Source organism: Oncorhynchus nerka, linkage group LG9b (genome assembly GCF_034236695.1).
Source record: "Oncorhynchus nerka isolate Pitt River linkage group LG9b, Oner_Uvic_2.0, whole genome shotgun sequence".
NCBI classification, from domain to species: Eukaryota; Metazoa; Chordata; class Actinopteri; order Salmoniformes; family Salmonidae; genus Oncorhynchus; species Oncorhynchus nerka.
Genome location: NC_088424.1, coordinates 4,384,215 through 4,409,788, shown reverse-complemented (window position 1 = coordinate 4,409,788; position 25,574 = coordinate 4,384,215). Strand labels below are relative to the sequence as shown.

At 40.6% G+C, this 25,574-nt stretch overlaps 1 protein-coding gene across 3 annotated transcripts in view; it reads right to left on the bottom strand.

Annotated features, from left to right (window-relative positions):
- The window catches only part of ephb3a (eph receptor B3a), a 46,343-nt gene extending 21,004 nt beyond the window's left edge, over positions 1-25,339 (bottom strand). For 2 of the 3 annotated variants that reach the window (XM_029642146.2, XM_029642147.2), the window contains exons 1-4: positions 24,811-25,337; positions 11,414-11,478; positions 6,664-7,336; positions 295-450 (exon numbers count right to left, since the gene is read on the bottom strand). In XM_029642146.2, coding sequence (XP_029498006.1) covers positions 295-450; positions 6,664-7,336; positions 11,414-11,478; positions 24,811-24,874 — 958 coding nt within the window. In that variant the 5' untranslated portion in view covers positions 24,875-25,337. Of the gene's footprint in view, positions 1-294; positions 451-6,663; positions 7,337-11,413; positions 11,479-24,810 lie in introns of all 3 variants that reach the window. The other variant, XM_065013281.1, reaches the window with a different exon arrangement.
- Between the last annotated feature and the right edge of the window lie 235 nt (positions 25,340-25,574).

Sequence of the window (25,574 nt, the reverse complement as noted above, 5' to 3'; positions counted from 1 at the left end):
AGCAGTGCATGTCTATCACACACATATTATGATATCTCTGAGAAAAAGGGGATATTTCTCTGATAAAGGTGTCTGTGGAAACAACCGCAGTTGCTCAAGTTAAAACTAAACTGCCTTCACAGACACTTGCACCATGGCGGTTTTCGAAAACTCTCTGGGCCAGTTCCTCAGACAAAGGTTAAGCCTAGTTCTACACTAAATCGCATGGAGAATCTCCCATGCTCAACGGAGAATCTTCATTGAATATCTACGGCCAATGACGACTGCTAATGAAAAACGGTGAGCTTGACTTACTGGTGCAGGCTGAGTCCGGAGGGTCACTGTCGGCACGGTAGAAGCCATTCTGGCATAGGCAGATGCTGGCACCCCTGGAGCTCGTGCGACTGTTGGGGGGGCAGGGGTAACACGAGCCCTCCCCCTGCTTGTACTTGAATGACCCAGGGGCGCACGCTATATTGGGAAGACAAAAGAGAAAGGGACAGTCAGAACACTGTCAAAGTAAATATAGCACAACACCAAACCAAGGCCGGCACACATACTACAAATCTCAGTCCGGCTGGGGGTCAAGAATGTTAGAAAGGCCTAACTATTGATATTAGGGCCGTTCTCGTTGAGTTTGAGAGAGCTACTCTGTCCAAATCTTTCAAACCATAATGTCACACTAGACTATCTCTTTCGGGGTACGTTTGAATGGGTGAGGAGCACCTAAACTCTTTATTATGGAAAGTTCTAGCGAGGGGTGTGAACACAATTGCGATCGTAAACAATGAAGAGAAAAACATTTTCTTTCCCCCTCCCACAAAATTAAAATCACAGTGCAGTTATCATGAAACATATTCTTTGCCATGTTATAGCCTAACTAGACGATAGGCTAGAAAGGCCTGGGGAAAGTTGGGTAATTTAAATAAAACCAGAGAGATAGAGGTGAACTTTAGGCTACTTGGCAAATTTGCAAGACAAGACATTGCGAGATACAGATTACCATGACATCTCCACACGGTTCTTTCTGCCTGCCCCCTCCTCTCTCTGCCTCGTGCCGGCTCGTCTGCTCTTTCTCTTCGCTAATGATGCAAGTGTGTGTTCAGTCTTCGGTCTGGTGCGTGTAGAGTATACTAGCATATTCCTTAATGATAGGCCCTGCTTTACTGAAGTTTGCAAGATAAAGCATTCCATTGTGAGATTCAGCTTTTGATTGCCTATAGATAGGCCTAGTGCACGATTCTGACTCTGTCTACATAGTACTGTGCCTGTCCCCTCTTTCTCCCTTGCTTTGTTTTTTTTACACAGAGGTACACCAACTAATCCGTTTCCTCCGTTCCAAAAGTATCCAAATCTTAGGAGTCGATTCCTTGCGGATTCTAATCTTGGCACTCAGAAATGGGAGTCGACACCAGGAGTCGACACCAGGAGTCGATTATTTTGGAGACGACTCTCCTCCACCACGTCATTGCTGTTAACGGTTGGGGGGAAATGGCAGAGAAAGGCAAGCGACATCAGCGATGTCCTACATGGCAATGCTTTGAGAAGTTAAGTGAGAAGGCGGTAAAATGCAACATTTGCGAGGTGGAACTGAGGTACAGTAATGGTAATACAGGTGCAATGCTTAACTATCTGAAATGGACGCACTTTGAAATCACACGGAATTTATTAACATTTCTTATCGTTTTAACGGAAAACCAATACAAAAAAAATGAAACGCTAAGATTTTTTTCTCTCTCCTCATTTGTCACATCCCTCTAGCTAGTCTGTCAAAGACCTCCATGTCATATCGTCACACTCGACTACCTCAGTCCGTGTGGGGTGGAAATAAGTCAGGAAGACGTTAGAAACTTCTAGCTAGTCAGTGCAAATCCTTCATACCCTCTCATTTTCATCATAACATATGAGGGATATCAATCTATCCCAGAGAGAACTATGGATGACAGGTAAATTGAGAGCGAAAGATGAAGATGGACGGATTACAGTAGATTGTTCCGGTCTGGCTAACAAGGGTGGAGGATACTATTGAAAGTAAGCATACGCCCGAATCCATCACTCAGGTGTCTATCTGGGGCTTAGAAGAACACAATTCAAAAACGTGGGTCCGAACACATACAAAGTATAGGGATGCTGTTTTGCTTCTCTTTGTCGGGGCCCATCCTCTAACAATTCAATCGCCAATGTCATTGACAAAAGTGTCAAGATAAACCAAAAAAGGTCTCAACCTCAAACGGGGTTAAGATTTGCACTAAAAGTTGGGTTAAGGAAGTTTACACTAAGAGGTTGTAAATATCACTTAGAAACTAGACTCTACTTTCACCTTTCTCACATTCCTTAAGTGTGGTGTAAAACCGTGGCTCTGGCTAACATCTGTCTTATCAGCATGGGTGCTCGTAAAAACCTTTCTGGCGAGAGTTTGTGATTAACTAGTCGGGCTAAGTGGTTTTCCAGTTTGATTTTAAGCTAAGTCCTAATTCTCCGGGAATGCCACTTCGTGTGAATTTAGCGAACTTTAAAGTTCCGCATTCTAGCTAAAAAAACATGTAATAAATAGTTTGGTTAAGATAACATGAAAATGTGTTTTGGATCTCGTAACTCGACTAAGACCTCAGACCCAGATACACTCTTGAAACATTAATCTGATTTATGTTTGTCTTATTATATACTGCACCATCGTTTTCTTTTGTTTGTTTGTTTTGTTTCTCGAGGACAATCACTTGAATCCTCCGCTTTAATCCATTAACCTTGGAGGGAATGCCCATTTGTCTTTCTCTCTCCGATACCGGAAAGTTCTGTGGCCCTCACTGGCCTCTCCCTCTCTACCCCACCTCCCGCTCACCCTCCCTCTCCCCCCACCCACCCTCCCTCTCCCCCCACACACCCTCCCTCTCCACCACCACTCCCTCTCTCCTCCCCTCTCTCTCGAACCCCTCTTTCCTCTCCATCCCTCCCTCTCTACAACCCCCCCCTTCTCTCTTCATTCCACCTCTCTCTCTAGACTGAGGTAACGTCCCTGTGATTAATGGTGAGCGGTGGCAGTGTTGGCTCACGGTGGTCTGAGCGGTGGTAATGAGTGCAGTCGCCTGTAGATGAACTAACGGTGGGGAGACCATACAGGAAATTACACTTCCTCCTCCTCGCCACCGCCCGCCTCCGCCACGCCTGAAGCCTCTGGAGAGCCTTTTATCAGGCGTCGACAACAGGCTTTTAACCTTGAGCCGCCAAATGGCCATAAATGAGCTCTCTGGCGCGTGTTATTCACCGTTTCTCACGCCCAGGTGAAGAAAGGAGAGAGACGAGGAAGCTTCTCTTTCTTTCTCTGACCGTTCCTCATTTTGGCATGGGCAATCAGCAATTCACAGCTCAATCTCATTGTCCTTCTCTCTCTCTCTCCCTCTGTCTGTCTCTCGCTTTATCTCTCCTTCTCCGTCTCACAATATATCTCTTTCCACCTCAATATCTCTTTCTCCTTTACAATCTCTGTCTCTCCCTCACACAATATTCTCTCTCCCACTATCTTCCTTTCTCTCCTCACTATCTTTTTCCCTTTCACTATCTCATTCTCCCTCTCCCTCCGATCCCCCCCTCTCTCAATATTTGTATGCTGCTGCTCTCCGCAACAGCTCATTAATGCAAACTCTCCACCCTCCTTCACCCTTCATTCATGCGCCACACAATACATACAGAGGGTGGAGTAGACTGTGTGACTTGAATTGAGCATAAAAAACCCAGGCTTTGGCTAAGCATTAAAAACCAGGCTTTGGCTAAGCATTAAAAACCAGGATTTAGTTAAGCATTAAAACCAGGCTTTAGTTAAGCATTAAAAACCAGGCTTTGGTTAAGCATTAAAAACCAGGCTGTAGTTAAGCATTAAAAACCAGGCTTTAGTTAAGCTCTTGAAGCTAGGGGGCACTATTTTTATGTTTGGAAAAATAATGTTCCCAAAGTAAACAGCCTATTTCTCAGGACCAGACGCTAGAATAAGCATATAATTGACTTATTAGGATAGAAAACACTCTAAAGTTTCCAAAACGGTCAAAATTGTGTCTGTGAGTTAAACAGAACTGATTTTGCAGGCTAAAACCTGAGGAAAATCCAATCAGGAAGTGCCCCTGTTTTTGAAACCTCTCTGTTGTTATGCCTATTGCCCATTTAAAGGGATATCAACCAGATTCCTTTTTCTATGGCTTCCCTAAGGTGTCAACAGCCTTTAGACATAGTTTCAGGCTTTTATTTTGAAGAATGAGTGTGAACGACCACATTGCATAAGTGGAGAGGTGGGGGCTCTCAGAGTGAGTTGTGCGCAAAAGAGAAAGGCGGCCATTGTTACTCCCGGTCCTAGTGAAAAGCCAACTGTCCCGGTTGATATATTATCGAATATATATATATGAAAAACACCCTGAGGATTGATTATAAAAAACGTTTGACATTTTTCTGTGGACATTATGGATATCATTTGGAATTTTTGTCTGCGTTGTCGTGACCGCTCTTTCCGGTGGATTCCTGGGCATAACGCACCAAACTAACGGAGGTATTTGGATATAAAAAATATCTTCATGGAACAAAAGGAACATTTGTTGTCTAACTGGGAGTCTCGTGAGTGAAAACATCCGAAGATCATCAAAGGTAAACTATTAATTTGATTGCTTTTCTGATTTTCGTGACCAAGTTACCTGATGCTAAGTGTACTTATTGTTTTGTCGAGCGATCGATAAACTTACACAAACACTTGTATTGCTTTCGCTGTAATGCATAATTTCAAAATCTGAGACGACAGGTGGATTAACAAAAGGCTAAACTGTGTTTTGCAATATTGCACTTGTGATTTCATGAATATGAATATTTTCTAGTAATATTATTTGACTGTGGCGCTATGCTATTCAGCGTTGCTGATGACAATTATACCGGATCCGAGATGGGTGGTTCAGAGAGGTTAAGCATTAAAAACCAGGCTTTAGTTAAGCATTAAAAACCAGGCTTTAGTTAACCATTAAAAACCAGGCTTTAGTTAACCATTAAAAACCAGGCTTTAGTTAAGCGTTAAAAACCAGGCTTTAGTTAAGCATTAAAAACCAGGCTTTAGTTAAGCATTAAAAACCAGGCTTTGGTTAAGCATTAAAAACCAGGCTTTGGTTAAGCATTAAAAACCAGGCTTTGGTTAACCTCTTCAGTCGACCCTCTACTTTTTTGAACATTCTGTTAAAAATCGCGCAACATTTCAGCGCCCTGCTACTCATGCCAGGAATATAGTATATGCACTCAGACGTTTAAAAAACTGGTTAAATCACTGCTGTGGCTTTACCAGAACGGCATTTACATCGAAAAGCACAGGAAAAACTGATCACTGAAAATGGGAAAATATATCCATGCGCTACTTGATCCCATTGATAAAGGTGAACCACAATTAATTGACTGAGGTTGCAGTACCTACAGCTTCCACACGGTGTCTAGAGTCTTGTCATTTCCCTTCGAGTTTTTTCTTGGTCAAACACATGCAGGACACCGTATCTAATCCGGTCTAGGACCGGATATTTTCGTTGAGTTTCTAGCCGGACATTTTTCCAGACGGACAGCTAATGATCTTTACATCGCCTCCTGATGAATTTTATCGCTTATTAACGTTTACTAATACCTAAAGTTGCATTACAAACGTATTTCGAAGTGTTTTGTGAAAGTTTATCGTCGACTTTTTGAATTTTAAAAAATGACGTTACGTTTTGAAACAATGTTTTTTTCGTTTATCACACAGTCTACATATAACGATATCTAGGCTTTATATGGACCGATTTAATCGAAATAAAGACCCAAATAGTGTTTATGGGACATCTAGGAGTGCCAACAAAGAAGATGGTGAAAGGTAATGAATGTTTTCTATTTTATTGTGCGGTTTGTGTAACTCCGAAATGCTAATTATTTTGTTTACGTCCCCTGTGGGTCTTTTGGGGTGTTGCATGCTATCAGATAATAGCTTCTCATGCTTTCGCCGAAAAGCATTTTAAAAATCTGACTTGTTGCCTGGATTCACAACGAGTGTAGCTTTAATTCGATACCCTGCATGTGTATTTTAATGAACTTTTGAGTTTTAACTAATACTATTAGCATTTAGCGTAGCGCATTTGCATTTCCAGAGCTCTAGTTGGGACGCAAGCGTCCCGAGTAGAAGCAACAGGTTAAGCATTATAACAAGGCTTTAGCTAAGAATAAAAAACCAGGCTTTGGTTAAGCATTAAAAACCAGGCTGTAGTTAAGCATTAAAAACCAGGCTTTAATTTGTAAGTCGCTCTGGATAAGAGCGTCTGCTAAATGACTTAAATGTAAATGTAAATGTAGTTAAGCTCTTGAAGCTAGGGGGCACTATTTTTATGTTTGGAAAAATAACGTTCCCAAAGTAAACGGCCTATTTCTCAGGAACAGATGCTAGAATAAGCATATAATTGACATATTAGGATAGAAAACACTCTAAAGTTTCCAAAACTGAGTTAAACAGAACTGATTTTGCAGGCTAAAACCTGAGGAAAATCCAATCAGGAAGTGCCACTGTTTTTGAAACCTCTCTGTTGTTATGCATCCCTATTGCCCATTTAAAGGGATATCAACATTAAAAAACAGGCTTTAGTTAAACATTAAAAACCAGGCTTTAGTTCAAAGTAAAAACAGGCACCTATAGATACACTAAAAACTCACCCTGGCACTGTGTGTCGGCCATAGCAGGCTCAAACCCCGGCATGCAGGTACAAGACCCCACGGGAACCATCCACTCCCCATCCCCGTTGCAGTATAGCTTAAGAGGGACGGACAACTCCTGCGCGTTAGACACACACGCCCCCGGGGCGATGACCAAGGAGGTGGCCTCGGCCCCTGTGGCCGTCTCGGGGAAGACGGCGAAGTTTGCGATGGTCGTCGAGCACTTCTTGAAGAAAACCCGCACGGATATCAAGGACATACAAGCCCCCAGGTCCTGAAAGGCCAGGTAGAAGCCGGCCTTGGAAATAGGGCCAAAGCTTCTCACTTTGGTGTTGATCCTGCCTGCCTCGAGCAAGGAAAAACTCTCATCAGGGGCAATGGTGTCAACTTTGACATAAGGGGTCTCCCTCCACAAGGGACTACTTTCCGTAGCGGTATCGCCATCAGACTCGTAGTAGAAGAGGTTAAAGGTCTCCTTGCAGGAGCCGGGGATGTTGGGAATACTGGCGCAGTCGCGGACGGAGAACTTGAGCTCCACGTAGACGCGCAGCACACCTTTACGGGGGATGAAGTCCGTCCTCAGCCAATTGTTCTGGTTGGGTTCGCGCACATTACACACCTGGTATGTCCTGATAGGACTCATTGAATCGTCATAGCCGCTCACCTCCTCCCACTGCAGGAAAACAGACAAACAATGTTACTAGTGAAGAGAACTGTAGATATCATCAGACCTGGGTTCAAATAGTATTTATTTTATTTCAAATAGTTTAGCTGCGTTTGGTTGAGCTTGCTTGAGCCAATGCAATAGTGCCAAAAATGCAAACCCTACTAATCTGGCACTCCAGACAGGCTCTAACATGCAAAGCCTTTGAAAGAAAACAAATACTAATTGAACCTAGGTCTTCATATAATCATAGTATAATTGCACAGGAAAGGTAGCAATCAGAATGTCCTTCCTAGGAAATGTTGGTTCTCCAAATGCTACAGTAATTTAGTAAGTGCTGATATTGAAAGAGATTATAGGGCCTATTTTTAATTAGTTCTGCCATTTCTAATGTCAAATCGTGTATAATGCAAACAGTGCATTATTTACTAAAGGGGCAATTCAAATGCAATGTCCTCTTTCTGGTTGCATCATGGAGGTGTTATGGTGTATAGTGTAATACTTGAATTAATAGACTTGGCTGTTTATTTGCTCAAATCACTGAACACAACAGGCGCTTATTAGAGACCGGCTTCTATTTGAGCCAGGCGTCTATTTCCCTAATGCGCACAGCTGTTGCTCATTTGAATAGTTAATTGTTTAGTTCCAGCATTCACTTCCAGCATTTTAATACATTTCTTCATTTCCTTCAATAATGTGTTATCATTTACACACTGTGTCACGTTTTATTTTGTCTTAGTATGCCTCTATTTCAACCCCCAAAATGTTTTTCTTTCACAGAGCAATTGTTTTCGTGTTTGACCATACATTTTCGTCAGTTCTTACTTTTGCCATTAGAGGGCGATCGGACGATTTCTGGGGGTGTGTACTCCCCAAAGTTGTTGACTGTTTTTATGCTTGCCCGTTAGCTAGAAGTTCTCAGCTGTTCGCAACCAATGGCTAGCAGTTTCTTACGTGTGATGAAAACGGATGATTGACATAATCTTTTCGAGACGTTACTGAATTATTTCATGCAACAAATCAAACGTTACAACTCATAAACAATTCATGGTAATTCATGGTTACCGCATAAAAAATTCATTTAGACCCGGTGTTTATTTGAAACAGGTGTTTGTGTTGAAATGTGTGCCGTTGCTCGGCTATTAAAAGGGACAGACGGCTATTTGAGACTCAGCGTTTAATTGAAGTTTTACGGTACTTTACGATTCAAGTGGTATATTTCAAGTGGAACATTTCCAAGCCTACTCTTCAAAGCCGTGAGAAGTATTTTTTGCATGCTATGAAACGTGGTCAGTATACCTCATTGAGTGAAGCAGTCAATTAATGATTTCACAGCATTTAGCTTCAACAACGGTCTAACGATGATATGGCTCTCTACAGTCAGCAAATAAACCATTTACACCAGTTCATATCCCCAGATATTCTACACCAAATATATTCTACAATATAGGCATGACTACCTATAGGAAATATTCAAAGAGCTATCTATTACAGGATTAAATCCATGATTAACCATGATCCATGATTAACTGGGTTATTAACATATTTTTGCCCAAGGAATAAATCACCTTTTCCAAGAAGTTAATCTTTTGATTCTAACAACTCAACCTGAATAATTCATTTCCATTCTTAATGAGGGCTCCAAACATTGATCAATTCAACAAGAGGAACAGAATGCATAATTCCATATTTGGCAGAGCACGCACGCATGCAATTTATTCCAAAACGATGAGTCCAGGAGTCAGCGTTCTACACCATAAATCAAGTGCAACACGTCGCAGCAGCAATACCTCACAAATATGATAATTGCACCCGCACAGAACGTATGGGCTTGTCACGCATTTTGAGAGGGCCGCCTTGCCCTAATGACATATGACTTCTTGGGGTGCAAAGACATTCGGTGTGAGTCTGCAGAAAGGCCTGAAAAGAATGGACTGCCGAAGATTGTTGCCATGGTAACCCATCGGTTTCATCGACTGACTTTGCGCTCACGTACAAAAGACAAATTACACTGCCTGGGAGTGGGGAAGGTCTGTCAAGCTGTTAGCCTAGGGGTCAAATATATGTTGTTTTATTTTCTCACCATTTCTATGGGGGATATGATCAGCTGAAATATTCATTCCCAGCTGTAATTTGCCTATTGGCTTCTTCCACTTTAAGAGAAATACAGTACAAGTCAAAAGTTTGGACACATGTACTCATTCAAGGGTTTTTCATAATTTTTTACTATTTTCTACATTGTAGAATAATAGTGAAGACATCAGAACTGTAACATAACACATATGGAATCATGTAGTAACCACAAATGTGTTAAACAAATCTAAATATTTTATATTTGAGATGATTGAAAGTAGCCACCCTTTGCCTTGATGACAGCTTTGCACAATCTTGGCATTCTCTCGACCAACTTCACCTGGAATGCTTTTCCAACCGTCTTGAGGGAGTTTACACATACGCTGAGCACTTGTTGGCTGCTTTTCCTTCACTTTGCGGTCCGACTCATCCCAAACCATTTCAAATATAGGTTGAGGTCGGAGATTGTGGAGGCCAAGTCATCTGATTCAGCACTCTATCAATCTTCTTATTGGTCAAATAACCCTTACACAGCCTGGAGGTATGTTGGGTCATTGTTCCGTTAGAAAAACAAAATGATAGCCCCACTAAGAGCAAACCAGATGGGATGGCATATTGCTGCAGAATGCTGTGGTAGCCATGCTGGTCAAATGTGCCTTGAATTATAAATAAATCACCAACAGTATCACCAGCAAAGCACCCCCACACTATCACACCTCCTCCTCCATGCTTCACGGTGGGAACTACACATGTGGAGATCATCCGTTAAACTACTCTGCGTCTCACAAAGACACAGCGGTTTGAACCAAATATCTCAAATCTGGACTCATCAGACCAAAGGACAGATTTCCACTGGTCTAATATCCTTTGCTCGTGTTTCTGGGCCCAAGAAATTCTCTTCTTCTTATTGGTGTCCTTTAGTAGTGGTTTCGACTATGAAGGGCTGATTCACACAGTCTCCTCTGAACAGTGGATGTTGAGATGTGTCTGTTATTTGAACTCTGTGAAGCATTTATTTGGGCTGCAACCTGAAGTTCAGTTAACTATAATGAACCTATCCTCTGCAGCTGCGGTAACTGGGTCTTCTTTTCCTGTGGCAGTCCTCATGAGAGCCAGTTTCATCATAGTGCTTGGTGGTTTTTGCGACTGCACTTGAAGAAACTTTCACAGTTATTGAAATTTTCCGGATTGACTGACCTTCATGTCTTCAAGTAATGATGGACTGTCATTTCTCTTGCTTATTTGAGTTGTTCTTGCCATAATATGGACTTGGTCTTTTACCAAATAGGGCTATGTTCTGTATACCACCCCTCCCTTGTCACAAACCCAACTGATTGGCTCAAACGCATTAAGAAGGAAAGAAATTCCACAAATTATCTGAACAAGGCGCACCTGTTAATTGAAATGCATTCCAGGTGACTACCTCAAGAAGCTGGTTGAGAGAATGCCAAGAGTGTGCAAAGCTGTCATCAAGGCAAATAGTGGCTACTTTGAGATTTTTCAAATCCAAAATATATTTTGATTTGTTTAAACACTTTTTTGGTTACTACATGATTCAATGTGTTATTTCATAGTTGTTATGTATTCTCTATTAATCTACCATGTAGAAAATAGTAAACAAAGAAAACCCCTGGAATGAGTAGGTGTGTCCAAACTTTTGACTGGTACTGTATTTCCAAATTCTTCAGCTAGTGTTGCTGCAGCCGTGTTTGTTGCCATTTTGGGTCCATATGCACTCAATATGAGTATGTAGCAGAGTTTAGTTTTTTTTTTACTATATTGGAGATTTGTGTTTTGGACTATTTTGGAGGTTTGGGGATATTCATTTAAGAAAAACTTTGCTTAAAAGTTCAACTTAAAGGTGTATGTTTCCCATTTGTTTTTAGCAACGAAGAAAAGAAAAGAAACTTTACAAAGAGAGGTATAAAACAGTGGGAGGTGTGTCGTTTAAGTCAGGGGGAGCTGTACTAAGTAGCAAATGTAACAAATGCTGTGGAATAACAACACACTCACCCCACTCTCTGGAAATGTGGTCCAGGCCAGTTCTGTGGTCGCCCACTTGCTGTCCATTAGTGTTTCTATAAATCAAGAACAGGAGAGTTAGTTAAACCAAGAAGCTATTGTAACAAACAATAACTCAGGGCCCAAGGGGTGCACGCTTTCGTTTTAGCCCTAGCACTACACAGCTGATTCAAATAATCAACTAATCATCAGGTTTTCATCATTTGAATCAGCTGTGCAGGGCTAGGGCAAAAACCAAAACCCCCTTGGGGTCCTGAGGACCCAAGTTTGGGAAACGCTGCAATAACTATTAAGTGGAGGTTGGAAATAAAAATTATAGTCCTAAAAGCAGATTATTTACCTTATTTATTATTTTTGTCTATTCTTCTCATAAGACGACAGTAAGTCTATCGGCATCAATTCCACACGGATACATACAAAACTGGGTACACAGAAAGTCTGTCATGAGAAAACTGTTAAATCATCATAAAGCTCTAAATAAAAAGATGATGATGGAAGAAAAAACCTGTCTGCCTTTGATATCACTGAAAATGTAGAAATTTGAGAAAACATCCCTTCCTCTAGGAGGGAGAAATCATCTCGATCGAATTTCAAAGCTTTATTACTAAGTGATATCACAATCAATCACAAATCACTACTCGGCCCAGCCATAGTGGATTCTCCAGAGTGGTGACCTCGTATTATACAGGTCATTTTGAGAGAGTCAGGAGTATGAAAATCGAAGGATGAGGAGGTTAAACAAATACAGGGAAGAAAGAGGAAATAAGAGGATCAATAGACCTCGTTGTCACCTGTCAATCTGTATGATGGTTGAGAGAAGTCATCAAAACACACCAAAGGCTTGCAAAAGGTTATCTTCTTGTTGTTTACTGGAATGCACCTCCAATTTACAGTTGTGTCAATTACTTTGAATAGAAGCTCAAGCATGGGAGCTTGGGCCCCCGTGTGGCGCAGCGGTCTAAGGCACTACATCTCAGTGCTTGAGGTGTCACTACAAACACCCTGGTTTGATTCCAGGCTGTATCACAACCAGCCGTGATTGGGAATCTCATAGGGTGACGCACAATTGGCCCAGCGTTGTCCGGGTTTGGCCAGTGTAGGCCATCATTGTAAATAAGAATTTATTCTTAACTGACTTGCCTAGTTAAATAAGGGTAAAAACTATCAGGGTTGGGTAGGTTACTTTCTAAATGCAATCCATTACAGTTACTAGTTACCTGTCCAACATTGTAATGGAATGTAACTTTTGGATTACCCAAACTCAGTAATGTAATCTGAATCATGGTGGTCTCCGATTTGTGGTCAGAACAAACTTAAACTTGCACCTTTTTTCAATGCTGAATTGAATGTCATTGAGAAAAAGGTGTCAATGTATTTTAGCAAAAATCCTTTCTGAATTTAAAAGTAATCCAATAAGTAATCATCTAGTTTTCAAAAGTACCTGTAATCTGATTAGAATGCTTTTTGCTGGTAACATATCTGATTCCAGTTAGTTTATTTTGTAATCAGTTACTCCCCAACCCTGAGGACTAGCTTCCTTATTACCATAGTTTGGATCTAGATTAGCTATAAGGTGTAAAAGGTAACCTTCTTGATTCTCATTCCCTTTACAGACAGACTTTACGGTTATGGTGCCTGCTAAAAAAATCTGCTGTTTTTTAGAACCCAATTCATATAGTTCCATTTTTTTTTTACCACATTCTTGCCGGGATAAGTCTTTTAAATCTCCAGTGTACATGCGGGCAAGTTTAGGAGCGATAGTAGACGTGGGCCCCATGTGGGTGGACGTCTATTTGAATAAATCCATTGAATATACACCATCACAAGGAAATCCGTTATTACATTTGTTTTAGGCAGGTCCTAAGAAACATTATAAGACTAATAAAATGTAATTTCTAAAGAATCGAATGGCATATTGAGATGAATTATGTTACTGGTCTGTGCAGCCCACAGTTGTTTTGTTCATTAAACAAACAAGACACACTTAGCCGTCTATAAAATATGTGTGTTGACTGCGATTAGGGTAGCCTAAGAATAGAATAAGCATAACAGAATAAAATACAAATAGTATTTATAGATACAGCAAGGTGTGGAATGGCTGCCATTTTGAATTGAGCCCAAGGCAAGCACATGCTTTTTTTTAAATCCACGTTTCATGTCTTTTCCTACCCTCACTCCGCTTTGTTAGGGAGAAAGGCGTCGGGTCTTACAACGAGAGTGTCTTCATCACGATACAGATAGAAAATAATCGAAAATCTATATTTTACAAAAGTCTTGTGTTCATATGTCACAACCTCCGTGGGCTTTTGGAGTTGCCTACACGCGATCAAGCTAAATAATAGGCCTGCACTTGATTTAGGCTACATTATTGCAATGCGAACTGTATCTAATCAGTGATAGATGAGCTAGCCCCTCTACTTATTTTCCCAGACAGAGATTTAACCAAATATACAGATGGTGATTCACTGAAACAAATAATCCACTTGTTATGCTACATACAGTAACATGCTTGGCAAAATGCTCTGATCAGTGCTAACAAATGAGCCAACGAGACAAGATGATCATGAGCAGCATCTCAATTTGGCTAACATTTCCACAGCCTAATTGTAGCCCAACCAAACAAAGATTTAGTGAAAAGAAAGAAATCGCACATTGATTGATTTATCAAGACGAGTCCCCGCGCTTGTCTCAAAGCAGTGCAAAATGGCGCCAAAACAGTTGATCACACTATCGCTTCAAATGTATTATAATACAATTCAAAAGGCTGATTGAGCACCTTTTAATGAAGAATGTGTTTGATTTCCATGACTGTGTTTTGCTTTCTGTGTATTGATGTGAATATTGACATGTGTATTTATGTGTATATATGTGTTTTGATGTGTATACGGGGTTGATCTGTAAAAGGGCATTTCCACGGTAACAGAGTGACGCTGAAACTCACTTTCTCACATTGAAATGTATGCCAAGCAAAAACCATTGATTGCAAAGTTTAACAAACCATACACCTATGAGGGTCTACTTTTAACAATTGCTTCTGACAATTTTACTAAAACACATTTACTTGAGCAACAGCGCCAATGCAAAGTTTGGTAACAGAATGACAGTAAAATCTCTCTCAGTTTTTCATGTGACCACATTTTCCAAACTCTTTGTTAAATATCTAGTCCGACTTAAGATTCAAAGATGTCTGCAGAAAGAATGGGGTGTCAGCTATAACATGACACCTTGAGTTTGAAAAAAATCTACTTTGATTATTGAACTAAGTGAAGTGAGTCAACACTCGGTAACAGAATGACGGTAACAGAACGACACCATGGGTCCTGGATCTGTACTATACAGAAATGTATAATTGTGAATGTCATTCTCTTCATGGTGATGCATCCTAAATAGGTACACAAAGGTAGAACATTTTTTGTTTGAGTATTATTCTACCCAATGGGTATTATTCTAATGAGATCTGCCCCCCAAACAAGACCCAATTTGGTTGGTCCATACTAGAGGTCGACCGATTAATCGGAATGGCCGATTAATTAGGGCCGATTTCAAGTTTTCATAACAATCGGAAATCGGTAACTTTGGACAGCGATTTTTTTTTTACACCTTTATTTAATCTTTATTTAACTAGGCAAGTCAGTTAAGAACACATTCTTATTTTCAATGACGGCCTAGGAACGGTGGGTTAACTGCCTTGTTCAGGGGCAGAACAACAGATTTTTACCTTGTCAGCTCAGGGATTCAATCTTGCAACCTTACGGTTAACTAGTCCAACGCTCTAACCACCTGCCTCACGAGGAGCCCACCTGTTACGCGAATGCAGTAGGAAGCCAAGGTAAGTTGCTAGCTAGCATTAAACTTAATCAATCATAATCACTAGTTATAACTACACATGGTTGATGACTAGTTTATTTAGCGTGTCCTGCGTTGCATATAATCGATGCAGTGCGCATTCGCGAAAAAGGACTGTCGTTGCTCCAACGTGTACCTAACCATAAACACCAATGCCTTTCTTAAAATCAATACACAGAAGTATATATTTTTAAACCTGCATATTTAGCTAAAAGAAATCCAGGTTAGCAGGCAATATTAACAAGGTGAAATTGTGTCACTTCTCTTGCGTTCATTGCACGCAGTCAGGGTATATGCAACAGTTTGGGCCGCCTGGCTCATTGCGAACTAATTTGCCAGAATTTTACATAATTATGACATAACATTGAAGGTTGTGCAATGTAACAGGAATATTTAGACTTAGGGTTGCCATCCGTTAGATAAAATACGGAACGGTTCCATATTTCACTGAAATAATAAATGTTTTGTTATCGAAATGACAGTTTCAGGATTTGACCATAATAATGACCAAAGGCTCGCATTTCTGTGTGTTCAATTATAATTAAGTCTATGATTTGATATTTGATAGAGCAGTCTGACTGAGCGATAGTAAGCACCAGCAGGCTCGTAAGCATTCATTCAAACAGCACTTTCGTCCGTTTTGCCAGTAGCTCTTCGCTGTGCTTCAAGCATTGAGCTGTTTATGACTTCAAGCCTATCAACTCCCAAGATTAGGCTGGTGTAACCGAAGTGAAATGGCTAGCTAGTTAGCGGGGTGCGCGCTAATAGCGTTTCAAACGACACTTGCTCTGAGACTTGGAGTGGTTGTTCCCCTTGCTCTGCATGGGTAACGCTGCTTCGAGGGTGGCTGTTGTCGATGTGTTCCTGGTTCGAGCCCAGGTAGGAGGGAGGAGAGGTACGGAAGCTATACTGTTACAATGGCAATACTAAAGTGCCTATAAGAACATCCAATAGTCAAAGGTATATGAAATACAAATGGTATAGAGAGAAATAGTCCTATAATTCCTATAATAACTACAACCTAAAACTTCTTACCTGGGAATATTGAAGACTGATGTTAAAAGGAACCACCAGCTTTCATATGTTCTCATGTTCTGAGCAAGGAACTTAAACGTTAGCTTTCTTACATGGCACATATTGCAGTTTTACTTTCTTCTCCAACACTTAGTTTTTGCATTATTTAAACCAAATTGAACATATTTCATTATTTATTTGAGGCGAAATTGATTTTATTGATGTATTATATTAAGTTCAAATAAGTGTTCATTCAGTATTGTTGTAATTCCATGCCTTCATTTCCCAAAAATATAGACTCTTAGCTTTCATTTTACACCAAATTCGATGTGCTCCTATAGATATAGGATTTGAAGGCAGTTTGCTACTTAAGGAAAATAACCCTGCTGTAACATAAAATGTTAATTATTACGTGGATTACAGCTAATGGACATTTTTGTAGGGGTTGATACATTTTTGTCAAGGCAAATCAAGTCTAATTTCAAAGTGAAATTAAAAACTTTAGAAGCCTTTTAAAAAAAAAAACAGGCTACGTTTCCTGCTGAGCAGGAACATTCTCAGCAACAAAAGTGATCAAATTAAGATCCTACATCTGATCCTTGATCCTACAAATTAAGATCCTACGCTCATGCGTCCTTTTACATGGAAATTGTCATGCCCTGATCTGTTTCACCTGTCCTTGTGATTGTCTCCACCTCCTCCAGGTGTCACTTTTCCCCCAGTGTATTTATCCCTGTGTTTCCTGTCTCTCTGTGCCAGTTCGTCTTGTATGTTTCCAAGTCAGCCAGCAGTTTTCCCGTTCTCCTGCTTTGCCTTCGCCTTTTTCTAGTCCTCACGGTTTTGACCCTTGCCTGTTTCTGGACTTGCCTGCCTGACCATTCTGCCTGCCTTGAGCACAAGCCTGTCTACCACTCTGTACCTGCTGGACTCTGCTCTGGTTTTGACCTTTTTGCCTGTCCACGACATTTCTATTGCCTATCCCTTTGATTAATAAACATTGTAAGACTCCAACCATCTGCCTCCTGTGTCTGCATTTGGGTCTCGCCTTGTGCCTTGATAGAAATGACCAAAAGAGACATTGGTTTCAGCATGACTCTCTGTCAAAATAAAGGTTAAATAAAATCTATTAGTGATTTTGGAATGTACTAATAGAGTAATTATACACTTTTGGCAGTGATTATAGCCTTGAGTCTTTTGGGGTATGATGCTACAAGCTTGAGAATCTTGTTTCTCATGGTCTGAGAGTCTTTTAGGTGCCTTTGGCAAACTCCAAGCGGGCTGTCAGGTGCCTTTTACTGAGGCATGGCTTCTGTCTTGCCACTCCACCATAAAGGACGGATTGGTGGAGTGCTGCAGAGACGGTTGTCCTTCTGGAAGGTTCTCCCATCTCCACAGAGGAACTCTGGAGCTCTGTCAGAGTGACCATTGGGTTGTAGGTCACCTACCTGACCAAGGCCCTTCTCCCCCGATTGCTCAGTTTGGCCCGGCGGCCAACTCTAGGAAGAATCTTGGTGGTTCCAAACTTCTTCCATTTAAGAATGATGGAGGCCACTGTGTTCTCGAGGACCTTCAATGCTGCAAAACTGTCATGGTATCCGTACGTCAGATCTGTGCCTCGACACAATCCTGTCTCGGAGCTCTACAGACAACTCCTTAGATCTCATGGCTTGGTGGGACTATGGGACCTTAAATAGACAGGTGTGGGCCTTTCCAAATCATGTCCAATCAACAGAATTTGCCACAGGTGGACTCCAAGTTGTAGAAAAATCTCAAGGATGATCAATGGAAAGAGGATGCTCAATGGAAAGAGGATATTTTTATTTTTATAAATTTGCCAACATTTCTAAAAACCTGTTCGCTTTGTCATTATGGGGTATTGTGTGAAGATTGAGGACATGAGAAGAGTTCCACGCACTAACATACAAAGAACATTGTAGATTAGAGGTCCTGTATCCACAGGCTTAACACATTAGTTCAATTCAGATTGAGAAGAATTTACTGTAGGCCCAATACTAAATCAAACATGCTTTAGAAGCATTGTTTTTGACAGAAACCTAAAGCCGGGCACAGCTTTCGATTGGATAGCATCCCAAGTGTACAACTCTCTACCTACGCATTTGCTTTCCATGTACATGTACCGTTTAAGTCTCCCCTTGCTGCTATAACTCAAATCTGGCAATTTGATGGGCTTCTTAAGGCAGCAAGAACCCTGACTAGCTGTCTTCACATTCAACAAGAGCCAAGACAAAAAGCCCATCTAAGGGTCCAGGTTGATTATTTTATGTTAGATCCAACGCTCTGTGTGCATAGAGGCAACATAAACTCTACTCCAACTGAACATTCCACAGACCCTAGTGAGGCTCATTATTACTTAACATGTGTTTGCCTGGGAAGAGTTCCACGCACTAACACACAAAGAACATCAGTGTAGATTAGAGATCCTGTATCCACAGGCTTAACACATGAGTTAAATTCAGATTGAGAATTAACTGTAGGCCCATTACTACATTTTAAAAAACGCTATAGACGCAAATTAAGTATATATCGTTTTTGACAGAAACCCAAAAGCCGGACACAGCTTTTGATTGAACAGCGTCCCAAATGTACAGCTCTCTACCTACGCATTTGCCCTTCATGTACATGTCCCATTTAAAAGTCTCCCCTTGATGCTATAACTCAAATTTACCCCCCCCCCCCCCATCAATAAAACTGGCAGTGATGATGCCTCCCCCAGGGCCAAAAAAACTGTGCTCAAACGGGTACTTGTTGTCCTTACAGCATCTCATTCACCGCCCATGGTGTATACTGTTTTTGATCACTGGAGCAAACATGCTCACTGCTGCTATGGGAGCACACATGCTAATATTTAATTCACTTTGTTGAGATGGGCTGCTATGGAAGGAAAGCCTCTCCTCGTATTAATTTCACACTCCCATCCACAAACAGATGAAATATTCAAAGGCGTAACATCTCTCCACTGATTTTGTGCATGGTCGGCTACATACAACAAATGGGTATTTTGACTGTAAACAGCAAATTCGTAGTGGCAAATGCAGAGTGCTTAGGCCTACTGTATGACTATCTCGCTGTCTAGTTTGCGTGTGAGTGAGCCTTCCTTTTCCTCTACACACAATTGCAAGATTGAGCAATGTTATGTTTGACGCTTGTTGAACCGCTTTAATCAACTCAAGCCGACCCCAATTCAACGTTCTCCTTCAGGCTATTTGCATCTGCACATATGGTTCCATTCATAATTATGAGTATTTACTGAATGCTCTACAGAGAAGAGATAAATAAAGCGTGCGCCGATATGGAGATGCTCTTCCGTAGTTATACGTGTGGAAATGATTGGATATTAGTGTGTTCTTCTGCAGCCATGCATACCTAGTGAGCTATTTCTGTAGGATGTTAAGGTTTTCTGAGCTATTACGTAATTGCAGCTACGTTCCAATACCATGCGACTCTGAAAATAGCACAAGTGCACAACATCACTGTTATAGGGGTTAGTCATAAAGAAGATGACAGGGTCAGTGAGTCACATGTCCATTGCATGGGTGACTAGGAGGCCAGAGCTTATGTCACTAGCTAAACTCATGGACAGACCCAAGGACACAGTTGGACATTGCACTCAAATCCACAAAAAAAATTGACTGACATACACTGATGTTGAAAAAATACATATCCTAATGGAAACCAAGACTTCAAGACTTCCATGAATTCCAATGAATCTATTAGAGTGAACTAAACGGAACTGTACCTCACTCAAATGAATTGGATTAATTCGAAGGACAAAAAGTAAATAAATAGACAAAACAAAAGTAACGGAAACCAACAGGCAACTGCCAATTCAAGAACCAAATTCCAATGAAATCTCTTGGAATCCACCATACTGACAACCTGAGGCATCCTTAAACAACCTTAAAACCCATAATACCCTTCAACTACTCAAACCTGCCCCCGTCCTCAGAGGACAGACATTAGTTAACAACCCAGTGACGTGTAAGTGAAGTTGTTGGTCGGTGGGAAAACTGGCTGATCATCAGCCTATGAAAATCTCTGTGAGACCAGCTAGGGAGGCTGCCGCTGCATTGATTTACACGCTGGCACCATAATTGACGAGCGATAACACTGGCTGGCGTCCAAGAGAAGCACATTTTACTCAGGGAAGGAAAGGCAGGCGGGGAACGTGGCGGAATTTGGACAGAAATATATAAAGGAGCTGGTAGAGTCTAAATGAAGTTACCTTGGTTTAGGTTTTCTTTAAGTATGGTACATGGGATACTTCGACATGGACCATACCATTACAACCAATCACAAATTATTGGCATAAAAAACATATTCAATATATCAGATTGACAATTCATAAATACACAGACTTCAATTAAAAGTGTAGGACCCTGCATAAAGCAGAAATAAATCCGGGGACATTTATCTCTCCCTGGGATTTGACTAGTTTGGCATAACCCAACACAGAGGATAATGCCCCGTTCATGTGCTAGTCGGAACTAGGAAACTCTGACATTTCCGACCTGCTAAACTACAGTAGTTGGCCAAAGCACGAGTAGAAATACAACCAGTTAGCAAGTCGACTAACCCATGAACTCAGCACAAACCGCGGACCTGGTTTGCCAACCCTCCTGATGTACAGTACCAGTCAAAAGTTTGGACACACCTACTCATTCAAGTGTTTGTCTTTATTTTTACTATTATTGTAACAGACATCAAAACTATGAAATAACAAATATGGAATCATGTAGTAACCAAAAAAGTGATAAATCAAAAAAGCCCCCCTTTGCCTTGATGACAGCTTTGCACACTCTTGGTTGAAGTGAAGCTGGTTGAGAGAATGCTTGGCTGTGGATATTTTGTCTCAAATTTCAAGCAGCTGAAGGAAAAACTGCCCAGACAACAGCTAGTTCAAATGTAATTATATTCAACAGTCTGGCTTGTAAGGACATTTTACATGATTTTGCACTCCAATATTTTAGGCTGTATATACCAATTACATTGTGTATTACAGTCTTCTTGATCAGACAAAGCTAAAGGCAACTTGCCTACATGTATCTTTGGCCTGTCATTTTGTATGTGTCCAATGACACACACAATTGACTGGTATTGATTGGCTAGAGAGAAAGCTTCAGGATATTAGAGGATTTGTTTCTTCTTTCCTCTTTAAATTGCCAGAGATATTGGCTTTTCCCTACAGGAAGGAAATGTATAGACTGACGCTAACGTTTTTTACACTGAGCATGTTGTAATGTTTGGCACCTATTTTGAACATATATGAAAACAGTCAGTATATAACCTCCCCATCAGTGTAATGTCAAAGACACTGATAACTAGCTCCTAGCTGTGGTACTTTGTGTACCTTGTGTACTTTGTGAGAAGCAAAATACAGTATGTGGGTGTTTTATTTAGGATGAATCCTTTATGTCATATTGAGCTGTGTCATGGGCTTGGTCAAGCAACCCAACATAATGAAATACTCAACTAGTGGGTGTGACAACGCAGCAAAAGGTACTTGACAATAGCGACAGGGATGCAGCTGCAATGACGTGTGACACATATGGGTGACACGTGGAGGACCGAAAATGCATGGGGCGTCCCTGCTTTCCTTTGTGGGGAAAGCTATACCAAGGAACTGTCTCTGTGTGTGTGTGTGTTGTGTGTATGTTCTCATTAGTCCATTTTCCTAGAATAAATCCAATGCGTGACTCAACCACAGCACAATACAGTGGTGTGATACAAAACAGGCCGTACCCGAATAGTATGAACATAAATGGTAACTTTGTATCCAAACAATCGATCTACTCTATCCATTTTCAATTGTGGCAACAGAGGCGATTTAGCAACAAAAAAAAACTATTTTTAAGCCTATCACAGTTAAAACCTGCAATGAAAATAACAGATTTTTGTATACGCCACGCCATTGGCAAAATAAAGCTGTGCTTCATCTTATTATACAATGTAATATTCATATTCAAACATAATCGCATTTTTGGCAGTTCATCGTGGCTTGCAAACACCCACATTCTTTGGAAACATCTAGGCTGCTAGTCTGATTAATCAGGCTGTAATACGCAATTCATTGGTATATACAACCTGAAACTAATGCCTGCAAAATTGTGTAAATGTTCCTTACAAAGCCAGAATACAATTATATCTAAACTTATTCTACCGGTTGTCTGGGCGGTTTATCCTTCAAGCTGTTCGAAATTTGAGACAACATTTCCACGGGAAAGTATTGTTTACCTGACTTTCTGTAGAGCCTGTAGGTATATGGTTCAGTGACATCTGCTGATGGCTTTTTAAATGAATTGGATTGATTGAGTTCAGCACCAAGGTAAAAATGTGTTTTATATTGGATATTTGTTTTTCTCTTGTCAATTTCTATTGAACCAAGCATGCCATGCCATTTTATTTATTTAAATAGGCAAGTCAATTCAGAACAAATTCTTATTTACAATGACAACCTACCCCAGCGTAACCCTAACGACACTGGGCCAATTGTGACTGCCCTATGGGACTCCCAATTACAGCCGGTTGTGATACACTGAGATGCAGTGTCTTAGTGTGCTGCACCACTCGGGAGCCTGACATTGAAAATGATATATTCAGACTCCTTTTTTGTGTGAATTTCATTATTCGTTTTTTTATTCTGATTTACATAAAATATATATATTTTAAACCACCCAACAAAAAAGGTTTTGATTGTTCGCCATCCTCCCTTGATTCAGAATATACAATATTTAGTGTCATGGTAGGCTTGGTTCAATAGCCATTGACGAGAGAAAAAACAAAGATCCAATATAAAATTCACTTTACCTAGGTGCCAAACATATACAGTGCCTTGCAAAAGTATTCAAGCCCCTTGGATTTCTTCACATTTTATTGTGTTACCAAGTGGGATAAAATTTGATTTAATTGTCTTTTTTTTGTGTCAGCAATCTACACAAATTGCTATTTTCAAGTCATGCCATAGATTGTCAAGCAGATTTAAGTCAAAACTATAACTTTACCACTCAAGTACATTCACTATCTTCTTGGTAAGCAATTCCAGTGTAGATTTAGCCTTCTGTTGTAGGTTATTGTCCTGCTGAAAGGTGAATTCCTCTCCTAGTCTCAGGTGTAAAGCAGACTAGGATTTTGCCTGTGTTTACCTCCATCCCATTTCTTTTTATCCTGAAAAAATCCCCAGTATTTGCCGATGCTTGAAAATACGGCTGCAGTTATTCAGTGTTGTGTTGTGTTTGCCCCCAAACAGAAGACTTTGCATTTAGGCCAAAAAGTGTATTCCTTTTTTGCAGTAATATTTTAGTGCTCAAAGATGCATGTTTAAGAATATTTTTGATTTAGTATACTTGTGTTCTTCTTTTCACTTAGGTCATTTAGGTCATTATTGTGGAGTCAGTACAATGTTCTTGATCCGTTTTCTCCCATCACAGCTTTTAAACTTTGTGGCTGTTTTAAAATCCCAGATGGTCTCATGGTGACATCCCTGAGCAGTTGTCTTCCTGTCCTGCAGCTCAGTTCAGCAGGATGACTGTGTCTTTGATGTGTCTGGGTGGTTTAATACATCATCCACAGCATAATTATTAACTTGACCATGCTTAAAGAGATAGTTATTGTTACCTACCTACCAATCAATGCCCTTCTTTATGAGGCTTTTGAAAATGTCCCTCATCTTAGTAGTTGAATCTCTGCTTGAAATGGAATACTTGACGAAGGGAACATTAACCTTTTATTTAACTTGACAAGTCAGTTCAGAACAAATTCTTATTTACAATGACGGCCTACTCCAGCCAATCACGGCCATATGTGATGCAGCCTGAATTTGAACCAGTGACGCCTCTTGCACTGAGATGCAGTGCCTTAGACTGCTGCGCCACTTCGGGAGGCAAACTTACAGATGTAATGTATGGATGGGTGGGGAACAGAGGAAAAATGAAAGTAAAAAAATTATGTCAAATGCTATTATTTCACAGAATGAGCCCATGTAACTTATGTGATTTCTTAAGCTAAATTTGACACTTTCACCAAATTAGGCTTGTGGAAAACGTACGCAAGGACTATATTTGTTAGATTTTTATATATATATATATATATATATGCTATAAAAAAAACGTATATGAAACCACGTCCACTTTGACATGAAAGTATGTTGTGTAGATTGTTAACAAAAAATGACAATTGCATAAATTTGAATAGCACTTTGAAACACAATAAAATGTGAAGAAATCCAAGGGGTCTGAATACTTTTGCAAGGCACTGTACCTACCGGACCCCTAAAAAGTCGGGTAAAAAAAATATTTCCTGTGGATATTTTGCCTCAAATTCCGAGTACAGATTTGTATATTTACTCAACATTCTGTCTTGTGAGGAATATTTACACGATTTTGCAGTCATTAGTTTCAGGCTGTATATACCAATTAATGGTGTATTAGAACCCGATTAATCGGAATGGGGCTACATGTAAAAGAAAAGTTCAAGCAAAAGTGTAGTATATTAAAATGATTTGACATACATACCTTCAACAGCTAATACCACGGGAAGCACAAAGCTGCATATCCACAGCAAGTAATCCATTGTCATAAACTAGGATCTTGCAACATTAATAAAGGATTTGCCTGGACCCTTCAGATGGTGCCACACAATACACAGCACCTAAACCACCCGAGACGTAGAACCTTTTACAAATCTCTTTATTCTCATGTCTTGAATTAATGCAACAAATAAAAACCATCCCATTCCACTAGTCTACATCCAATCGCCGAAAGTAGTCATTTTTGTTATTCATTCAAATCATCGGCCAAATCCACGGAGAAACAGCAAAGCTATGGAGCATTACAATGCGCTTTCTCTCCGCCTTTCTCGCGCTTTATCGATGCCAAATTGTAGTCCAAAAGCGCATCTATATACTCGCACATTGCTCCAAAAATACTGCAAATCTTCTTCTTCTTCTTTTTTTCTTCGAAAAACTCAGTAATCCACTTCGCTGACTCAGATGTAGCTGTTGCTCCTCAAGGAGTGTTCGTTGGAATGGCAATTGGGACTGCCTCGACAGAGGGGGGCTGGGGCGTGCGGGTGAAGGGGTAAGAAGAGGGGGGTTGTCGGCTGCGGAGCAGCTGCCCTGCTCTGCGAGTCACACCCCCTCCCGAGACGCAGAGAGAATGTCGTGAACTTTGGGGACCAGCATCAGAGACAAGAGAAAGGCCTCTGGGTTCTGTTCATTCAAATCCTAACCTGTCTGAATCAATCCATTTTCGATACAAAACGAACTGTGGATAGATGA